The sequence below is a fragment of the Hyperolius riggenbachi genome, chromosome 2, assembly GCF_040937935.1.
Source record: "Hyperolius riggenbachi isolate aHypRig1 chromosome 2, aHypRig1.pri, whole genome shotgun sequence".
Classification (NCBI taxonomy): domain Eukaryota; kingdom Metazoa; phylum Chordata; class Amphibia; order Anura; family Hyperoliidae; genus Hyperolius; species Hyperolius riggenbachi.
In genome coordinates this window covers 219,504,298-219,526,621 of record NC_090647.1, presented here as the reverse complement: position 1 = coordinate 219,526,621, position 22,324 = coordinate 219,504,298, and the positions used below count along the sequence as shown (strand labels likewise).

Sequence of the window (22,324 nt, the reverse complement as noted above, 5' to 3'; positions counted from 1 at the left end):
TCATCGGGATGTGATGGACTATACAAATGGATATGTCTATACTTGGCAAAGAGAGGGGTATAACCCAAGGAGAAGAGGGCGTAATCCTTTTAAAAGGGGTAAGAAACCAAAGCCACAAGGAGATGGAGAGAGTGGCTCTTCAGATTTTTTAGTGACCCCCAAGGACACTTCCTCTCAGTCGTCACAAGACACAGAAGGAGAGGAGGTAGGAGATACCAGCGGAAAAAGCAAAAACAAAGACAAACATTTGAAGAACATAAATCTATCAGGCAAGATGAATCTACGTCAGAGGAACCACAAAGCCAACTAGTTGTTAATTTGTCAAGTCACATACTTACTGTAGATGAAACCAGAGTACTTAATCAAGGGTTGGGCTTTTGTCCTACAAATGGTCCAGATTTTTTTCAACTGGATCTAGATCTGTTTGTTTTTTTTAGATCAATTAAATTGAAACAGTACTTCACCTGTGTACCAAGGTGGCCTGGATTGCACACCACAGAGGAGTTAACTGAATTGTCCTTAAAACCTTTGGGACTACGGAACAAAAGTACTTTTACCCCTCCAAGTCACCCCACTATAGATCTGTTCATCTCTAAGGTCAAACAAGACTTGAGTCAATTGGAAGAAAATTTAAACAGACATCCACCAAAAATTATGTCTAATCGTACTAAAGGAGAAAGAGAGGCACTCAAGTCTCTACAAAATAATGAACAGATTGTTATACGCCCTGCGGATAAGGGAGGTGCAGTGGTGGTGTTAAACAGTGACTATTATCGCCAAGAAATCTTACAACAATTGGCACAAATAGGGGTATATGAGAAATTGGAAATTGATCCCTTGTTTAGGATACAGGGGCTGATTAAACAGGTGGTTGAAGGGGGTTTACAACGAGGTATCATTGATGAGGAATGTGCTAAGTTTTTAGTGAAGGATCATCCAGTAACCCCCATGTTATATACTCTCCCAAAGATACACAAAAGTTTGGAGGCACCACCTGGTAGGCCCATAGTATCGGGTATTAATTCAGTTATTGTCTTTTTAGCACAATTTGTTGATAGGATTTTACAACCAATGGTTCTCTCACTAGATTCATATTTACGAGATACAAAGATGTTCAAAGAGAAATTAAACAATTTAAGTGCATTAGACACAGATTGTGTGTTGGTTACTCTGGATGTGGAAAGCCTCTACACCTCCATCCCTCATGATGGGGGTGTAGAGGCTGTGGAATGGTTCCTTATGTTACACTCTGATCTGACTAGTGAACAGAGAAAATTTGTTGTCCAACTGTTACAGATAGTACTACGAGAAAACTATTTTTATTTTGATGGGACATTCTATGCGCAGCGTAGAGGGACCGCAATGGGTTCGAACGTGGCCCCGTCCTATGCAAACTTATTCATGGGACAATACGAAGAAAGCTTCGTGTATACTAGTCCCTTGTTCCACCAGCATGCTAAATGCTGGTGGAGATATATCGATGATGTCTTTTGCATTTGGGCGGGGCCGCGTTCGTCTCTTGAGCAATTTATTTTTGAACTTAAGGGTAAGTGTCCCCAGATTGCTTTGACCGCACATGTGGATGCCACAGGTGTCTCTTTTTTGGATACATGGGTGTATAGGGTGGGTGACAAATTGCTCACTGACCTATACACTAAACCCACAGATAGGAACTCCATACTGGAATTCCAGAGTTTTCACCCGCAACATATTAAAAATAATATTCCAACGGGACAGTTGATGCGTGTTGGGAGATTGGTGGCGGATCCTGTAAAACGTGAGAGTAGGTTGGAACAGATGAGAGATAAGTTCAGAAAGAGAGGGTATCCCAGTACTTTGTTAGATAATAAAGATAGCACCAGGACCAAGAATAGACCTAAGGTGCCTAGACTAGCATTTGTTAGTACCTACAATAGTCAGAGCTATCAGATTAATAAGATTATTAATAAACATTGGAGAATACTAAAGGAATCTTTTCCCTCAGTACAGGAATTCAGGTATCCGCCACTGATGTCCTTCCGACGGCCGCCACGGATTAGAGATAAGGTGGTACACACATCTGCGGTTGAAAGGATAGGAGTTCCCAGAAATGGGACTTTCCCTTGTTTGCACTGCCACATGTGTGGCAGTGTGGCAAGGGGTGACATGTTTACACATCCCTCTAGTGGGAAGAAATTCTTCACTAGGGGCTATTTTAGCTGCGATTCAACATTTGTTGTATATTTGATTAAGTGCCCATGTGGCCTGGGCTATGTGGGTAAGACCACACAGCCACTTCGGGATCGCATTTCATCGCATAAATCGGCCATTAGAGGGGAGAGTTCTGACCACGCAGTGGCGTGTCATTTCAGGGAGTGTAGACATGCAGTCTCACAACTGAGGGTTCAGGTTATTGATAATGCCCCCCTAAGTGTAAAGAGGGGGGATCGGCATAAACTGCTATTGAGGAAGGAGGCCATGTGGATCAGGAGGTTAGGTACTTTTGGTAGAGGAGGATTAAACAAAGAATATGAACTGTCAGGGTGCATATAGATCTGTGCTGTATTGTGTTTTGTGAGGAGCTGATGCATTTTAATCTTGTGTTTCTTACTTTATCTTTCAGAATGTTCGGGCCGGCGATGAGGAGCTAGGTGGAGACTGGCAAGTTAAATTGATCCAGGGCTGTAATACGATTGTTGCGGTGTGGGGGAGCGCTGGGGATCCCTGGATTGGGCTGCTCTACTGGCTGATTCAAGCTCCGCAACAATGCGTTGCGGTTACCATGGGTACAGTGTTTATTTTCAGGAGGCCACATGATAGCGGGGGCGGATCGCCCGGTGCAGCTGGTGACGTGCCTGACTGGGATGACGTGGCGCGTTCGCATTGGTTTGCGACGCGCCTTGGTCATTGATTGAATATGCCCACGTTTATGGCCGCGTCATCAATGACGCGGCGGATGTCAGCGTGTGGTGCGGCGTGGTTCCGGGATCCTGAGCGTTCCGCTACATGGTAATGATTTCCCCGCTGATTAGGTGGGTTGGTGTAGGCTGATGTCTGGGGGTGGTACGATAGTACTCCAATTTGCATAGTAAGGGATTAGTTCCCTGTCAGGTCCGCCAGTCCCTGCCTTCCTCTGATTGGCCGGACGAGTGTGAGCTCATTAATGTGGATACTATTTAAGAAATGCTGAATTTTTCAGTGTGATGATTTTGCTTCCTAGCTTGAGGAAGGGCTGCGTGCCCGAAACAGCGGAGCTGTCGCTGCTGATGGATGCTTGACATCATGCTGTTCTATTTTTATCAATAAAAGAGCTATATTTCTACTTAAGACGGTGCTGACTCGCTTCTGGACTTTGATTCAGCCACTACTGCAGAAGGACTGACAAGCAACTGGTATTGTTTAAAAAGGAAACATACATACCCCGCTCAGTTAAGGTTCCCTTTAAAATAAAGGATGCTAATTAAGTTTTGAAAGTGTCATACAACTAAAAACAAAAAAGGTCTGGTATTGCAAGGTGGTTGTACTGGTGGTAGTGGAACGGTTAAGCAAATAAAAGTAAGATTACTTGTACTTGTTTGCCTTCATAAAGGCTTGTAATTCTTATGCTGAACTGTAATGCTGTGCAGATAGGATAGCAAGACTGCAGTCCTCCTGCAATGTGCTTACTCACCAGAGGATGGAACAGTAGTGTGAGGATATGAAAATATTTCACATGTAAGTTTTAATATCTAGTAGTTTGCCAGAAGACTTGCTTTAATATTCATTTCCATTTAGTTTGTTTGTGTTTACACAGTCATACTTGGTGATCACAATGCAATATGTAAGAAAAATCGAAAATCTAGGTAAACAATAGACATAAAATTATTTTGGGGGTTGAAAATTACCTGTAAAACAATAATCATAGTGAAAAATAAATAAACTGCTGAAAGGACAGGGTTCATGTAATTTCCATCTGTTCCCAGAACATCAAACACTGGTCTCTTCTCTCCATACTGCCACATCCATGTCCTGTATAAATATAACACAGTGAATAAATGCAATGCATACAAAGACAGTTAAAAGGAAACCAGAGGTGAAACCTGGAAGCAAAAACAGATACTTACTAGGAAGAGGGAAGCTTCTAGAGCCTCCATACACTTCCCGTGTCCTATTAACCCCTACTATCCTTGCCCAGGACCCTCTGGAATAGGGATGATCAAAAATATGCAAATTCTCATGCAAATATATGGACCAATTTAAACCCGGGTTTAAATTGATTGGTCAATTTTCAAACTGCATACATTTGCATAAAAATCTGCATCTCATTGATTATCCCTACTCTAGAATCTCCAAGCCCCGTGCCTCTTCGTGCACAAGCGCAGCCATATGGCCATGCCTGTGCAGTAGCAAGGAGCCACTAAGGCCTAGTGCACACCAGAGCAGTTCTGCTGCGGTTTGCGATCCGCTTGCGGGTGCGGATCCGCTAGGGTAATGTATTTCAATGGGCTGGTGCACACCAGAGCGGGAGGCGTTTTGCAGAAACGTATACTCCCGGGCTGCTGCAGATTTTGGATTTCGGATGCGTTTCTGCCTCAATGTTAAGTATAGGAAAAACGGCACTTCAGAGCGGTTTGCCAGGCGTTTTTTGTTACAGTAGCTGTTCAGTAACAGCTTTACTGTAACAATACATGAAATCTACTACACCAAAAACGCTTCACAAAACCGCAAAATGCTAGCTGAAACGCTACAGAAAAAGAAGAAAAAGCGTTTCAAAATCTGCTAGCATTTTGCGGATCTGCTAGCGGTTTTTGGTGTGCACCAGGCCTTATGCAGGAGCGGCCCTAGCCCCATCTATAGACATGGACAGTTATGTACATGGAGTCTAAAGCCCAATCTACACGATACGATTCTTTGTGCGATTCGATTACGATTCTATTTACGATCCAATTCGATTTGCAATTGTTTAGCAATGATAAATCGAATCCCGATCGGACATGTCGGATTTAGTCGGATCGTAAATAGAATCGTAATAGAATCGCACAAAGAATCATATCGTGTAGATGGGGCTTTAAGCCTCACACACTCGCTACACTCGCTACACTGAACTCGAATGAGACAGTAGTTTGTGACTTTCTTGGCTGAGAATCCGGCATGTGTACAGAAGTCTCTAGACCTTTAAATCAGCATGGACAGCCATACTATGCCAAGAAAAAAAAAAAACCACATGTATAAGATGAATAATTGTTCTACTAAACCCCTTGCCGACCGCTTCACGCCGATTGGTGTGAACGCGGCGGCAGCCCCAGGACCACTCCACACAGATCCTCGTGAAGTGTTAGGGGCGGGGATTGCAGAAGATCGCGGGTGCATCCCCACTGGAATGACGGACCTCCGCTGCTCGGACACTGTTAGACAGCGAAACCGCCATCTAATAAGACTGTACAGCTTTGTGATCTAAGGCAGCGCTGTACTGGGGACAGCCGTGTCATCCGAGGCACAAAAGCGATCCGCTGTTATAGGCTGATGCCTATGAAAGCCGATCACTGTCATTGGCTAGCGGGGGGAGGGAGGGCGGGGATTTTATAAAATAAAATTTTTTTTTATTAAAAAACAACAAATAAAAATAAAAAACACGCCGGCAGGGATCAGATCCTACCAGCAGAAAGCTCTGTTGGTGAGGAGGGGGAATCATTTGTGTGCTGAGTTGTGCGGCCCTGCAGCGAGGCCTTAAAGCTGCAGTGGACCATTTAGGAAAAAAAAATAAAAAATGGCCTGGTCACTAGGAGAGTTTAACACCGCGGTCCTTAAAGCGGAACCAAACCAAACCTTTTTTTAATTCAAAATATTTAGTTGCACCACTCTGACACATACAAAGACAAATAAACACTCCTTCAAGCCTATGAGCATTTCAGTGCATGCTTTTCACCCTTCTCTTTCCATAACTAGGGTTATACAGGTGTCAGCCATTAGCAATTCCTCCTTTGCAGGACACCTCCTACTCCACCAGTTTGCCGGATTCTGTCCCGGCAATATGAAAGGAAGGGAGGGGTTCCTCCAATAAATGTTAAATATTTTATATTTGTCATCATGCAGCTGAAAAAATGCTGCTATTTATTATAATTTAGAAAATAGATTTTATTTCTGAAATCTTGTATTTTTAACTTGGGTCCACTTTAAGTGGATAAATAACAGATGTATTGTATTGTCCAAGTTTAGATTTCAGTTAATTTTATATTGTAAATAAAGAGAATACGGTTCCTGGCATTTGCCATTTTGGTTCCCTCTGACTGATGCCAATAATGATGTCACTTCCTCCCTTACCCCTTTTTCTCCTAGAATCTGCTCTACCAAGCTTGCTTTGTAAACATGTGAGCACAGCAAGATCAGATTTCAAAGTACAAAGTAGTATAGGTTATGTGGTAGATTTACATCCCTCACTCACCACTCCTGCCCTGACCCCCTTCACAGAGATTTTCCAACCTCTCCATTCAGACTTTTGAGCAATAAATGATGCTCAAAATTTGACAGGCAGTGAATCGTTCATATAATTTTGGGGGAAATACCTGTCTGGTGATCAGCTGGGAATAGATCAGAAAAATAGATACCCGGAAAATGTTAAGTGCGTTTAAGGCCACGTTCACATCATGTAACGCAGATAGCCGTGCGCTCGGAACGCAACACGTACTAGCGCACGCCATCTGCGTTTCTATGCGTTGCGTGGAAGAGTTAGCTGAACGCTTTGGTAAAAAAAATGCGTGCAGCATGCGTTCCCGGACTGCACTGGTCCGGAACGCATGTAGTGTGAACATCAGAGAGTGCAGTCTGATGTCGTGCGTGTTGGCCTCCTGCACGCGTTGCCGAAATCCGGACGGCAACGCATGCAGTGTGAACGGGGCCTTAGGGCCCAGTCACATCTCAAAGCACTTTTTGGATCGTTTTTGTTTTTTTTTTAAAAAAAGATCAATTAACTTGAATTTAAAGCACAGTAAATTTGCGGCAAAACTGTACAATCACAACTTTTCAACCAATTAACTAGTGCATATTTGCAAAGGTTTTGGCTCCAACGTTCCTTGTGCTCGTTTTGGTAAAGTCTGTCCCATAATTACATACTGCATCCAAGAATACACAACTAGTGGGACACTAGTTTGGCTGATCAGAAGAAGAGTGCTGCAATGTGGTGCATCAATGACTAATCTATGATAGATTTTTAACTGACCACCTGCTAAACTTCACTACGCTCATCTTTAAGTTCTTCATTCTCCAACTTAAGCAGATCAACTCCTAAATATGTATTATGCACAGGCACAAACACCATCACTTTCATCTTGGCAGAATACATTTTTTACTGAAAAATGTTAGACTAGTTTACCTCCTCATGGGGGCATTCTCAATAGTCCCTTTATTCTATTAAAATGCACTACCCGGAAAGAATATACAGTTTACAAAAATGCTGGCCTTCCTAATTACGTGCAAACTATTTTGGCTGCTGGACTATGCAACTGTTTAAGAAGTGCTCTTGTAAATAAATACCTGAGAATTCCCTCATGAGAAGATGGACAAGCCCAAAACCTAGATTTTCACTACCTGCTGTAAGGGACAGTGACGTAGGAAAAAATAACATAGTATATTTTACTCTGGGAGAAACCTACATTTTATATTTTACAATTTATCAATAGGGTTGTTTTTAAAGGACCACTATAGCAAAAATCGTAAAATTCGATTTACATGTAAACAAATACAAATTAGAAGTAGGTTTCCTCTAGAGTAAAAGGAGCAATACATTACTTTTCTCCTATGTTGCTGTCACTTACAGTAGGTAGTAGAAAGCTGACAGAAACAGGTTTTGGACTAGCCCATCTCCTTATGAGGAATTCTCAGAGTTTTGTTTAGTTTAAAAGCACTTAGTGAATAACAGTTGCTCTGTCCAATGCCAAAAAAATGTGCAGGGAGGCTGGCAAGCATTATTGTACCAATCCTTTTCAGGGAATATCTTAATAAAGCTTTGCTGAGAATCCCCCATGAGGAGATGGTCTAGTCCAAAACCTGTCGGTTCTTTCAGATTTCTACTACCTTCTGTAAGTGACCAGAACATAGGAAAAAGGTAATTTATGGCTCATTTTACTCTGGAAGAAGCATAATTATTATTTGTGTTTGTTTACACGTATTTAAAATGTTATGATTTTCATGATAGTGGTCCTATAAAAAAATAATGCGAAAGCATCAATTACGAGTTAACTAGATATCAGAAAAATAGAAAGGTAAATTTCTTATTACTGTAAAGTGTCCATCTCATCACATCTCTCAGAGACCCATAAGACATAAAGCAGCTTCAAATATGAACATGGCAACGTATAAAAAGACTGAAAGATTTTAGACAACACATCTGTGCTAGGGACATAAAGCAGAAGTTTCAGATACAAAAGATGAAATTCTGTGCTACACAAAATGTCATAAATCATTAAGACAAGGAGCTAGTTAAATGTATTAAATGAATCAAAAGATAGGTGGAGGAAAAGCGTAATGTGATGCTTGAATGGTAAAACAAGTTTGAACAGGGCTTAATAAGTTCCATCTTCGTGAAATAAAGAATCCGTACAGTAATTGCATTACCTGACAAAAGCATGCATTGACACGGCTGTCCCCATTAATCGCCCACAGATATAAGCCAGACAATGAGCATTCATATAACCTGAGAAAATTCACTTCAGTGGCAATCAACGCCTCACGCAATCGGCAATTACCTCTTGATAAGCTATGGAATATCCAAAAGCTATGGAATATTCAAATCCTCAACAGGATTTTTATTTTATACAAGAAATGGCTACAGGCATCTCTGTAATGCAGCATGTCTCAATTTCACTGGCAAGAACCGACGCGTACATCAAAAAAGGGCGTCGGGAAAAAAGGGCGCGTGGTGTAAAAGATAAGCAGTATTATCGTTTATAGAAATATTGTGTAGAATTTCGTTTACAAATAGTGTTTTAAGAATTTATAAATCATTAAATAATGTGTATGAGATCGGCAATTCTTAAAACGTTAATCTTCCCTGTTTCTAAACTGAAACTTATATTTACGTTTATTAAAAACCCTCCCTGTACCTATCCCTAACCCCTAGACCCCCTGTTGGTGCCTAAACCTAAGACCCCTCCCTGGTGGTGCCTAAACCTAAGACCCCCCCTGGTGGTGCCTAAACCTAAGACCCCCCCTGGTGGTGTCTAAACCTAAGACCCCCCCTGGTGGTGCCTAAACCTAAGACCCCCCTGGTGGTGCCTAAACCTAAGACCCCCCTGGTGGTGCCTAAACCTAAGACCCCCCTGGTGGTGCCTAAACCTAAGACCCCCCTGGTGGTGCCTAAACCTAAGACCCCCCTGGTGGTGCCTAAACCTAAGACCCCCCTGGTGGTGCCTAAACCTAAGACCCCCCTGTTGGTGCCTAAACCTAAGACCCCCCTGTTGGTGCCTAAACCTAAGACCCCCCTGTTGGTGCCTAAACCTAAGACCCCCCTGGTGGTGCCTAAACCTAAGACCCCCTATGGATAATAATGTTTTACAAACATTAATAAATAAAAAATGTAAATAAAAAAATGTAAATAATTTTTTGGGGTGGATAATAATGTTTTATTAATGTTTTAGAAATAGTGATTTAGTATCTTTATAAACGTTATTCGTCACGGGCTCGTTTTGTAAGGTTAAATCATCACAAACATAGTTATAAAACCTTAAAAATCTCCGGGCGCCGTTTGTAAAACGTTAATAATCTCCGGCGCCTTTTTTTCCCTGTTCGGCGCCCATTAAACGATATTTATAATGGGAGTGAAGGGGGCGCCCTTTTTGTCCACTTGTCTCATGCGCCCAAATCTCCTGCTTCCAGAACCGACACCTCATGACACTTGCTGAGGTGGATACAATTGAGCCCTTCTGATTGCATTAAATATCGTTTAGCAGTATGCCATTAAATCTATGCGCAATCAACTGCCAACCAATATGTTTTAGTGATAGGTAGATTGTAGTGGTCGGCAGGTAGTGATAGGTAGATTGTAGTGGTTGGGAGGTAGCGATAGGTAGATTGCAGTGGCTGGCAAGTAGTGATAGGCAGATTGTAGTGGTCGGCAGGTAGCGATAGGTAGATTGTAGTGGCTGGGAGGTAGTGATAGGCAGATTGTAGTGGTCGGCAGGTAGCGATAGGTAGATTGTAGTGGCTGGGAGGTAGTGATAGGTAGACTGTAGTGGTCGACAGGTTGAGATAGGTAGATTGTAGTGGCTGGCAGGTAGTGATAGGTAGATTATAGTGGTTGGGAGGTAGTGATGGGTAGATTGTAGTGGTCGGCAGGTAGTAATAGGCAGATTGTAGTGTCTGGGAGGTAGTGATAGGTAGATTGTAGTGGCTGGCAGGTAGTGATAGGTAGATTGTAGTGGCTGGGAGGTAGAGATAGGTAGAGATAGGTAGATTGTAGTGGCTGGGAGGTAGAGATAGGCAGATTGTAGTGGTCGACAGGTAGTGATAGGTAGATTGTAGTGGCTGGGAGGTAGTGATAGGTAGATTGTAGTGGCTGGCAGGTAGTGATAGGCAGATTGTAGTGGCTGGCAGGTAGCGATAGGTAGATTATAGTGGTTGGGAGGTAGTGATGGGTAGATTGTAGTGGTCGGCAGGTAGTGATAGGTAGATTGTAGTGGCTGGCAGGTAGTGATAGGTAGATTATAGTGGTTGGGAGGTAGTGATGGGTAGATTGTAGTGGTCGGCAGGTAGTGATAGGTAGATTGTAGTGGCTGGTAGGTAGTGATAGGTAGATTGTAGGCATACATATAAAAACTGCGCCAGTAGACTTGGGCGCAGGATACAGCTGTTATATGGCTGATCCTGATTCTGCACAAGTCCGGGCCGTGTTAATTACATTCCCCCTCCAGGCCACCATGTATAGTGGGGGAATGATATAATTCGGTTTCCAGCGATTGCTAGAGACCGAATTATTGTGTTTTTTTAAGCAACTTTGGCTCCGTCTCCTGACGGCACCGATGTTACTCACTGAGCGCCGCCATAGACCGATTCCCATTATAGTCTATGGCAGTGCCCAAATCTAGTTGCGCTGCAGCAAAGCACTGCTCCGGATTGTAGTAGCTGGCAGGTAGTGATAGGTAGAATGTAGTGATAGGTAGAATGTAGTGGCTGGGAGGTAGTGATAGGTAGAGTGTAGTGGTCGGCAGGTAGTGATAGGTAGATTGTAAGATTGTAGTAGTAGGCACTGGGTGAGGTTACGAGCAGCAATCACAAAGGGTAAAGCAGCCCATACACTCAGCCGATTTTCTGGCCGACCGATCGATCCCGATCGATTGCAAATCGGTTGGCCAATCAACCGATCGACGGCCGATTTCGATGGATTTCCATCGAACTTGCAGGGTGGAAAATTTAGGTCGATCTGATGAGATTGCTTATCAGTTTGCATCGGCCTTAATGGAAATCTGATGGCAAAAAAATGCCATCGGATCGAATTTCAATAGATTTCAAACTGAAATCTATTGGAATTCTATCCTGGTAAAAAATGTTCTAAAAACGCATCAGATAGATCATCAGATGCATTTCTTATCTATCTGCTGCCAATCTGACGAGTGTATGGGCACCTTAAGGGTGAAGAACAGAGACAAGCAGTGGGAAGGGAAGAATAGCACTGACCACAGGGAGAAGGGTGACGAGTGGCGACAACAGCAAGAAGGGCTGACGAGGGGCCACTGTGGCAAAAATGGGTGAAAGGCAGCAGCAACAGCAAGAAGTGGTGACGAGTGGGGACAATAGCAAGAAGGTGTGAAGAGTAGCTACAACGGTGGGAAAGGGTGAAAAATGGCAACAGCAGGGAGGCTTGAGGAACAGCAAGAAGGGTTTACGAGAGATGACGACAGTGGTGACAAATAGCAAAAAGAGGTGACAAGCGGCGACAATGGCGAGAAGGGGCAGCGAGCAGGGAAAAGGGGTGACGGAGTGATGATGACAGCGGAAAGGGGTGACCAGGAGCCAAGACAGCAGAGGGTTAAAGCTCTTACCTTCAATAACTACAATATCAAGCGCTCAGGCTATAATTAATTATGTTTACTCAAAAAAGGGGAGCCAATCAGTGGTTAGCACACAACACAAAAGTAATAAAATTACCAATAATGTCTGCTAAAACATATCACACTTATTGATGCTCCAATACAAAAAACAATCCCTCCAATTAAAAGTAAGCTACCTTGCATGTATTACATCAGCTATACACCCTACATCACAGCCAGTTGTGTGACACGCACTCTAGCGTTCCAAACACTCAAATCACTGTCTCTGCAATACTAATTACTCACACGACTTAATTGAAAGCTGGTCAGCAATCTAGTCTAGTCCAATCTACTGGTATCAACTGTAATCGCAGTATCTGTGGATTATGGATGCATTAGTAATAAAGGGGTCACTCCAGTCTTGCGTGACCATGATGAACAAAACTTTAAAATCATTCACAGTGGGATTAAGACAGTTCAATTGGGGTTATAATTAATGTAACTGGTGCCTGGTGGGCTCTCACCACCTCCTTGGGTTTGCTCCACCTACTGGTCCACTCCTGCTACGGCTCCACAGTGGCTTATCTCTTTTAGGCCGGCTTCGCTTCAGTCTCAAGCGTCCCTGTTGGTCACCGTCTAAAAGTCCAGAGCCTTATAGCATAATTCCCGTTTTGCACCAGACACGGTGCAGCAGTGTGTCAAGTGTTTTCAGAATCCCTCTATCTCCCGCTGACTCGCACTGCCTACGCTGGCTCAGCATGTTCGGCTGTTCCCTGCATACCATCAAATCAGCATGAACGAGAGGACATCACGTGTTAGCATACGTCACACTACATGTATCGCCCGCTCACCGGGTTTCGTCAGGTGTTGGGGCGGCGTAATAATGCGCTCCCGTTTATTGCTTGTGGCTGTCACTTGTGCATACTCTGCCTCTGCTGTGATAATGAAGCAAGTATGCACAAGTAACGGTCACAAGCAATAAATAAAATCTGGTGAGTGGGCGATACATTTAGTGTGACGTCATCACAATGACACCGATTTGATAGTATGCAGGGGACAGCGAACACATTGATCCAGCATAGACAGTACACAAAAGCGTGAGACAGTGGGCGATAGAGGGAGCCTGAAAACACTTGATGCACTGCTGTACCGTGTCTGGTACAAAACAGGACTTATCCTGGAAGGCTCCAGAGTTTGAGGCGGTGACCAACAGGCCGCTTGCGACTGGAGTGAGCCCAGCCTGAGAGAGCCTAAAGCCACTGTGGAGCCACTAGTGGCAGGAGTGGACCGGCAGGTGGAGGTAACCCAAAGAGGTGGTGAGAGCCCACCAGGCTCCAGTTACATTAATTATAACCCCAAGTGAATTTAATCCCGCTGTGACTGATTCTAAAGTTTTACATATCGTGGTCACACAAGACTGGAGTGACACCCTTATTACTATTTCATCCATAATCCACAGATACTGTGATTACAGTCGATAACTGGATAGGACACCTATTGCTGGCCAGCTTCCAATTAACTCCCAGGAGTAATCAGTATAGCAGAGATTGTGATTTGAGTGTGTGGAATGCTAAAGTGCGTGTCAAACAGCCGGCTGTGATGTAGGGTGTATAGCTGATTTAGCTTACTTTTAATGGTAGGAATTGGTTTTTGTATTGGAGCATCAATAAAAGCTCTTACCTTATCTGGTTGACAGTAGGCAGATCTGCTGGACTTAAAGAGAACCAGAGATGAAGCACCCTCTTGTATTTTACCTTATAAATCAGTGGGAACATGACAGTAAACACCTAATCTGCCCTTTGTTTCATTGTTCTCTGTGTAATCTGACTGTTATCACGTCTGATAAGAATCCCCGACTGAGAAGTCAGGCTGCTCCGTCTAGCTTTGCTACAGAAAGATTATAGCTAAGTCTGTATTCTGTGGTGTTATTTCAAGCCCAAGCCTGCCCCCTTGTGGCTTTGCTATAATGACTCAGCTATAATCATTCCCAGCAAAGCCAGATTTAATTGCTCAGTCTGGGATTCTTGTGACTGCTGTTAACAGACACTTTTAGCAGTGAGGAGGAAACAGAGAGCATGGTAAGTGTTTTCTCTAATGTTCTTACTGATATACATGGTAAAATACACAAGGGTGCTTCGTCTCTGGTTCCCTTTAATGTTGTTTGGAATGCACCATGGTGCAGGCAGAGGCTCCCTTCCTCCTGCCCCTTGGTCTATCTCTTGCATGTATGTTTAGGGCCTATTCTTGTAGCTGGGCAGTCACCTCTTCCATCATAGATTCACGGGGGAGGGGTGCCCATGGCAAACAGGGAAGAGCCATGGCATGGGGGGGGGGGGGGGGGGGGGTGTCTCATATTGCATTCCCTCCCCTGCATTGCTGCGTGTCCTCCAATCACACAGCAGAGGGAGAGAAGGACAGGCAGCAGCCACACGATTGTGTAACTTAAAAGGGGCCACACTAACACATCATATATGACAATGGGGCCCTGTGGTTTTGGCCCCAGACTCTCCCCGGGACCAGTACATTCATGTACTGCCCTGATGGCGGCCCTGCATGGCTGCCAGTAGCACTGGTACACTAGTGTTTTTGATGCTGTGCAAAAGGACAAAAGCAGCCAAATTTTGAAGGGTTCACCTACTGTCTGCTCAAATCCAGCTAAATGCAGTCAAATTGATTGGGCGGCATTTCACGATACAGATGGACAATGTCCCAAACATACAGCCAAAGCAAACCAGGAGTTTATTATAGCAAAGACGTGGAAAATTCTTGAATGGCCAAGTCAGTCACTTGTTTTAACCCAATTGAGTATTCTTTTCTCTTGTAAACTAAACTTCGCACAGAAAGACCCACAAACAAACAGCAGCTGAAAGCCACTGCAGTAAAGGCCTGGCAGAGCATTAAAAAGGAGGACACCCAGCATCTGGTGATATCCATGCGTTCAGGCTGCCATTAGCAGCAAAGGGTTTTCAACCAAGTATTTGAAATAAAAACATTTATTTTCAGCCATTAAAATTTGTCCATTTACTTTTGGGCCCCTGAAACAAATGGAATCGTGTAAAAAACAAACAAAATAAAAAACGCTTTAGTGCGAAAAAAAAAAAAAAAAGGGCCCCTTGGGGTACTTACCTTGGGAGGGGGAAGCCTCTGGATCCTCTGGTGCTCCAGCACAGGTGTAATAGTGGCTCTCTGCTCGGATCAGGCAGAAATAGCAGATCCCAGTCGGGTCCGCTCTACTGTGCAGGTGATTTGTGTCTGCGCAGTAGAGCGGATCCAACTCGGATCGGCTATTTCCGCCTGATCCCGAGCAGCTACTGCGCCTGCCCTGGAGCCGGGAAATGGCCGCTGTTCGGAGAGGCCCAGCAAGCCCACTGTGGGATGAAGAAGGATGGGGCAGCCTCAATCAGATCCAGAGGCTTCCCCCTCCCGAGGCAAGTACCCCCCAGGGGCCCTTTTTTCGATACAGGTTTTCTTTAAAGCCGACAGTCTGCACATAAACTTTACTGAGTGGTTTCATTTAACCACTTCCCGACCGCCTAACGCACAGAGGCGGCCGGGAAGTGGAGCCCTAAAGGACCGGCTCACCCACAGAGGCGGCGGTCCTTCTAAGGGCATGGGCGGAGCGATCGCGTCATCCGTGACGCGATCCTCCGCCGGCGCCTGTCACCGCTCGCCCGCCGCAACATCCCGCCGGCTATACGGAAGCGCCGGCGGGATGTTAACCCCGCGAACGCCGCATACAAAGTGTATAATACACTTTGTAATGTTTACAAAGTGTATTATACAGGCTGCCTCCTGCCCTGGTGGTCCCAGTGTCCGAGGGACCACCAGGGCAGGCTGCAGCCACCCTAGTCTGCACCCAAGCACACTGATTTCTCCCCCCCTGCCCCAGATCGCCCACAGCACCCCTCAGACCCCCCCCTGCCCACCCCCCAGACCCCTGTTTGCACCCAATCACCCCCCTAATCACCCATCAATCACTCCCTGTCACTATCTGTCAACGCTATTTTTTTTTTATCTCCCCCCCTGCCCACTGCCCCCTCCTGATCACCCCCCACCCCTCAGATTCTCCCCAGACCCCCCCTCCCCCTGTGTACTGTATGCATCTATCCCCCCTGATCACCTGTCAATCACCTGTCAATCACCCATCAATCACCCCCTGTCACTGCCACCCATCAATCAGCCCCTAACCTGCCCCTTGCGGGCAATCTGATCACCCACCCACACCAATAGATCGCCCGCAGATCCGACATCAGATCACCACCCAAACACAGTGTTTACATCTATTCTCTCCTCTAAACACCCACTAATTACCCATCAATCACCCCCTGTCACTGCTACCTATCAGATTAGACCCCTATCTGCCCCTAGGGCACTCAATCACCCGCCCACACCCTCAGAATGCCCTCAGGCCCCAGCCCTGATCACCTCGCCAGTGCATTGCTTACATCTATTCCCCCCTCTAATCACACCTTGAGACACCCATCAATCACCTCCTGTCACCCCCTAGCACACCTACCCATCAGATCAGGCCCTAATTTGCCCCGTGTGGGCTCCTGATCACTCGGCCAAACCCTCAGATCCCCCTCAGACCCCCTTCCGATCACCTCCCCAGTGCATTGATTGCATCTATTTTCCCCTCTAACCACCCCCTGAGACACCCATCAATCACCTCCTGTAACCCCCCTAGCACTCCTATCCATCAGATCAGGCCCAATACAACCTGTCATCTAAAAGGCCACCCTGCATATGACCGGTTTCACAAAATTCGCCCCCTCATAGACCACCTATCATCAAAATTTGCAGATGCTTATACCCCTGAACAGTCCTTTTGAGACATTTGGTTTCCAGACTACTCACGGTTTTGGGCCCGTAAAATGCCAGGGCGGTATAGGAACCCCAGAAACGGACCCCATTTTAGAAAAAAGACACCCCAATGTATTCTGTTAGGTGTATGACGAGTTCATAGAAGATTTTATTTTTTGTCAAAAGTTAGCGGAAATTGATTTTTGTTTTTTTTTCACAAAGTGTCATTTTTCACTAACTTGTGACAAAAAATAAAATCTATGAACTCGCCATACACCTAACGAAATACCTTGGGGTGTCTTCTTTCTAAAATGGGGTCACTTGTGGGGTTCCTATACTGCCCTGGCATTTTAGGGGCCCTAAACCGTGAGGAGTAGTCTAGAAAACAAATGCCTCAAAATGACCTGTGATTAGGACGTTGGGCCCCTTAGCGCACCTAGGCTGCAAAAAAGTGTCACACATGTGGTATCGCCGTACTCAGGAGAAGTAGTATAATGTGTTTTGGGGTGTATTTTTACACATACCCATGCTGGGTGGGAGAAATCTCTCTGTAAATGGACAATTGTGTGTAAAAAAAAATCAAACAATTGTCATTTACAGAGGTATTTCTCCCACCCAGCATGGGTATGTGTAAAAATACACCCCAAAACACATTATACTACATCTCCCGAGTACGGTGATACCACATGATTAGCACTTTTTTGCAGCCTAACTGCGCTAAGGGGCCCAAAGTCCAATGAGTACCTTTAGGATTTCACAGGTCATTTTTGTTTCAAGACTACTCCTCACGGTTTAGGGCCCCTAAAATGCCAGGGCAGTATAGGAACCCCACAAATGACCCCATTCTAGAAAGAAGACACCCAAACGTATTCCGTTAGCGGAAAATGACACTTTGTGAAAAAAAACAATTAAAATCAATTTCCGCTAACTTGTGACAAAAAAATAAAATCTTCTATGAACTCACCATACTCCTAACGGAATACCTTGGGGTGTCTTCTTTCTAAAATGGGGTCATTTGTGGGGTTCCTATACTTCCCTGGCATTTTAGGGGCCCTAAACCGTGAGGAGTAGTCTTGAAACAAAAATGACCTGTGAAATCCTAAAGGTACTCATTGGACTTTGGGCCCCTTAGCGCAGTTAGGCTGCAAAAAAGTGCTAATCATGTGGTATCACCGTACTCAGGAGAAGTAGTATAATGTGTTTTGGGGTGTATTTTTACACATACCCATGCTGGGTGGGAGAAATCTCTCTGTAAATGGACAATTGTGTGTAAAAAAAAATCAAACAATTGTCATTTACAGAGGTATTTCTCCCACCCAGCATGGGTATGTGTAAAAATACACCCCAAAACACATTATACTACATCTCCCGAGTACGGTGATACCACATGATTAGCACTTTTTTGCAGCCTAACTGCGCTAAGGGGCCCAAAGTCCAATGAGTACCTTTAGGATTTCACAGGTCATTTTTGTTTCAAGACTACTCCTCACGGTTTAGGGCCCCTAAAATGCCAGGGCAGTATAGGAACCCCACAAATGACCCCATTCTAGAAAGAAGACACCCAAACGTATTCCGTTAGCGGAAAATGACACTTTGTGAAAAAAAACAATTAAAATCAATTTCCGCTAACTTGTGACAAAAAAATAAAATCTTCTATGAACTCACCATACTCCTAACGGAATACCTTGGGGTGTCTTCTTTCTAAAATGGGGTCATTTGTGGGGTTCCTATACTTCCCTGGCATTTTAGGGGCCCTAAACCGTGAGGAGTAGTCTTGAAACAAAAATGACCTGTGAAATCCTAAAGGTACTCATTGGACTTTGGGCCCTTTAGCGCAGTTAGGGTGCAAAAAAGTGCCACATATGTGGTATCGCCGTACTCGGGAGAAGTAGTACAATGTGTTTTGGGGTGTATTTTTACACATACCCATGTTGGGTGGGAGAAATACCGCTGTAAATGGACAATTGTGTGTAAAAAAATCAAAAGATTGTCATTTACAGAGGGGTTTCTCCCACCAAGCATGGGTATGTGTAAAAATACACCCCAAAACACATTGTACTACTTCTCCCGAGTACGGCGATACCACATGTGTGGCACTTTTTTGCACCCTAACTGCGCTAAAGGGCCCAAAGTCCAATGAGTACCTTTAGGATTTCACAGGTCATTTTGAGAAATTTCATTTCAAGACTACTCCTCACGGTTTAGGGCCCCTAAAATGCCAGGGCAGTATAGGAACCCCACAAATGACCCCATTTTAGAAAGAAGACACCCCAAGGTATTCCGTTAGTAGTATGGCGAGTTCATAGAAGATTTTATTTTTTGTCACAAGTTAGCGGAAATTAGCGGAAATTGATTTTAATTGTGTTTTTTCACAAAGTGTCATTTTCCGCTAACTTGTGACAAAAAATAAAATCTTCTATGAACTCACCATACTCCTACTCATTGGACTTTGGGCCCTTTAGCGCAGTTAGGGTGCAAAAAAGTGCCACACATGTGGTATCGCCGTACTCAGGAGAAGTAGTATAATGTGTTTTGGGGTGTATTTTTACACATACCCATGCTGAGTGGGAAAAAGATCTCTGTAAATGGACAATTGTGTGTGAAAAAAAACAAATTGTCATTTACAGAGATATTTCTCCCACCCAGCATGGGTATGTGTAAAAATACACCCCAAAACACATTATACTACTTCTCCTGAGTACAGCAATACCACATGTGTGGCACTTTTTTGCAGCCTAACTGCGCTAAGGGGTTCAAAGTCCAATGAGCACCTTTAGGCTTTACAGGGGTGCTTACAATTTAGCACCCCCCAAAATGTCAGGACAGTAAACACACCCCACAAATGACCCCATTTTGGAAAGTAGACCCTTCAAGGTATTCAGAGAGGGGCATGGTGAGTCCGTGGCAGATTTCATTTTTTTTTTGTCGCAAGTTAGAAGAAATGGAAACTTTTTTTTTTTTTTTTTGGTCACAAAGTGTCATTTTCCGCTTACTTGTGACAAAAAATAATATCTTCTATGAACTCACTATGCCTCTCAGTGAATACTTTGGGATGTCTTCTTTCCAAAATGGGGTCATTTGGGGGGTATTTATACTATCCTGGAATACTAGCCCCTCATGAAACATGACAGGGGGTCAGAAAAGTCATAGATGCTTGAAAATGGGAAAATTCACTTTTTGCACCATAGTTTGTAAATGCTATAACTTTTACCCAAACCAATAAATATACACTGAATGGGTTTTTTTTTTAATCAAAAACATGTTTGTCCACATTTTTCGCGCTGCATGTATACAGAAATTTTACTTTATTTGAAAATTGTCAGCACAGAAAGTTAAAAAAATCATTTTTTTGCCAAAATTCATGTCTTTTTTGATGAATATAATAAAAAGTAAAAATCGCAGGAGCAATCAAATAGCACCAAAAGAAAGCTTTATTAGTGACAAGAAAAGGAGCCAAAATTCATTTAGGTGGTAGGTTGTATGAGCGAGCAATAAACCATGAAAGCTGCAGTGGTCTGAATGGAAAAAAAGTGGCCGGTCCTTAAGGGGTAGAAAGCCCTAGGTCCTCAAGTGGTTAAAATGTATTATGGTAATGTACAGAACCAAAATTTGAAAAAAATGTCTGTCTCCAAATATTTATGGACCCAACTAAATGTTATATTAATTTATGGAAACTAAAGGTCCGTACACATGCCGGACTGCAGGAAACGACGGGTCCGGCGGATCGCTCAGAAACAGCCGTATCAGTCTGCAGACAGACTGTACACACGCCGGACTGTCGCTGGAACACCCGCCCAGCGGGAGGGGACGACGGTCCCGTCATTTCCTGCAGTCCGGCATGTGTACGGACCTTTAAGCAGCTTCACATTGCACCAAAGTCATCTGCTACTGCATTTGAAAAGTCTGATTTCAAGCTGCATAAAATTAACATAGTATTTGAATCAACTAGAATTTATTAGCATTTCATTGACCATCTCTATGGATTATACCATTTTTCCTCAATTGGAGAGGCAAAAAACTTAAACACAAGCTCAAAACAAATTCAATGTTCTTATTCTGGCCATAAATATATTCAAATATTAGGAGATTCTGTTTTAGGTCTGATAAATGCATAAGTAAATATTTTCACAGTTTCTTTAGTCAACATGCACTTGGGGTAAAGAATAGAGCTAGCAAGTCCAATAAAATTACACTGTTGAATCCTTAATGAAGAGAAATACTTACCCACAGCAGAGAGCAGACACATAATTAGGAGAATTAGCACACACCAGAAGACATCTGTATTCATTTGCCTCTCCAGTTTACTACGTTTATAACGAGGTCCATTGTTGTTTAACAAAGCTTTGGTTTCATGACCTTTATAATACAAAATAATGAAAATAAAGAAAATAAAAAGGACTGTTACATTTCAGCAGAACGCCTTTATAGCCCGCAAATGCTGCTATGCAACACAAATTATATTGTATACCACTTATGAAGGCAGAATTCAAAATCTGGGTCAGGATTAAGGCTTTTAAAGGACCACAATCGTGAAAATTGTAAAATTTAATATACATGTAAGAATATACAGTAAATATAAGTACACTTCTTCCAGAGTAAAATGAGCCATAAATTACTTTTCTTCTATGTTGCTGCCATTTACAGTAGGTAGTAGAAATCTGACAGAACCGACAGGTTTTGGACTAGCCCATCTCTTCATGGGGGATTCTCAGCAAGGCCTTTATTCTTTATAAAGACATTCCCTGAAACTGATTTATACAGTGTTGCTGGCCAGCCTCGCTGTTGGCTGTGCACTTTTTTGGCAGTTGAACAGAGGAACTACCATTCACTAAGTGCTTTAGAAACTGCACAAAACCAGGAGAATCCCCCATGAGGAGATGGGCTAGTCCAAAACCTGTCAGATTTCTACTACCTACTGTAAATGACAGCAACATAGGAGAAAGGTAATTTATGGCTCATTTTACTCTGGAAAAAAATGCTTCTCATTTGTATGAGTTTACATGCATTTTAAAAATTGTACTATTTTCGTGATCGTAGTCCTTAAAGACACTGTATATTGTATGCTGTTCTACACTGCCCTGCAATGAATATAATTAGTGTTGCTCTACTAGTAATCAAAATTTAACCTCTAGAGGACCGCCTCACACCAACTGGTGTGAACATGAAGGCTCCCCCAGGACCGCCTAACGGCAATTGGCATCAAGTCCTGGGGGCGTATTTTGCAGGAGATCGCACGCGCATCTACGCTTGAATGACTGAGCTCCGCGATCGTCGCTAGGAGACGGTTAGTTGTATTTACACTGTACAGCGCTGTGATCTAGTGCAGCGCTGTACTGGGGACAGCCATGTCACTGGGCTGTCCCCTGGGGAGGCACAAGAGCAATCGGCTCTCATAGGCTGATGCCTATGACAGCGGTCCGCTGTCATCTGCTGGGGGAGGGGGGCAGGATAAATAGGCAGGTTTATTTAAAATCCACTGTATATATAAATAAATTAAACAAAAACAAACACTGCATGAGTGATCACAGTCCACCAACAGAAAG

General features: G+C 43.8%; 1 protein-coding gene across 1 annotated transcript in view; it reads right to left on the bottom strand.

Annotated features, from left to right (window-relative positions):
- Positions 1 to 22,324, bottom strand: part of ATP10A (ATPase phospholipid transporting 10A (putative)) — a 169,196-nt gene that overhangs the window by 57,375 nt on the left and 89,497 nt on the right. Inside the window, exons 5-7 of the mRNA XM_068268154.1 lie at positions 21,002 to 21,137; positions 12,230 to 12,232; positions 3,864 to 3,987 (exon numbers count right to left, since the gene is read on the bottom strand). Of these exons, the coding sequence (XP_068124255.1) occupies positions 3,864 to 3,987; positions 12,230 to 12,232; positions 21,002 to 21,137 (263 nt within the window). The remainder of the gene's footprint in view (positions 1 to 3,863; positions 3,988 to 12,229; positions 12,233 to 21,001; positions 21,138 to 22,324) is intronic.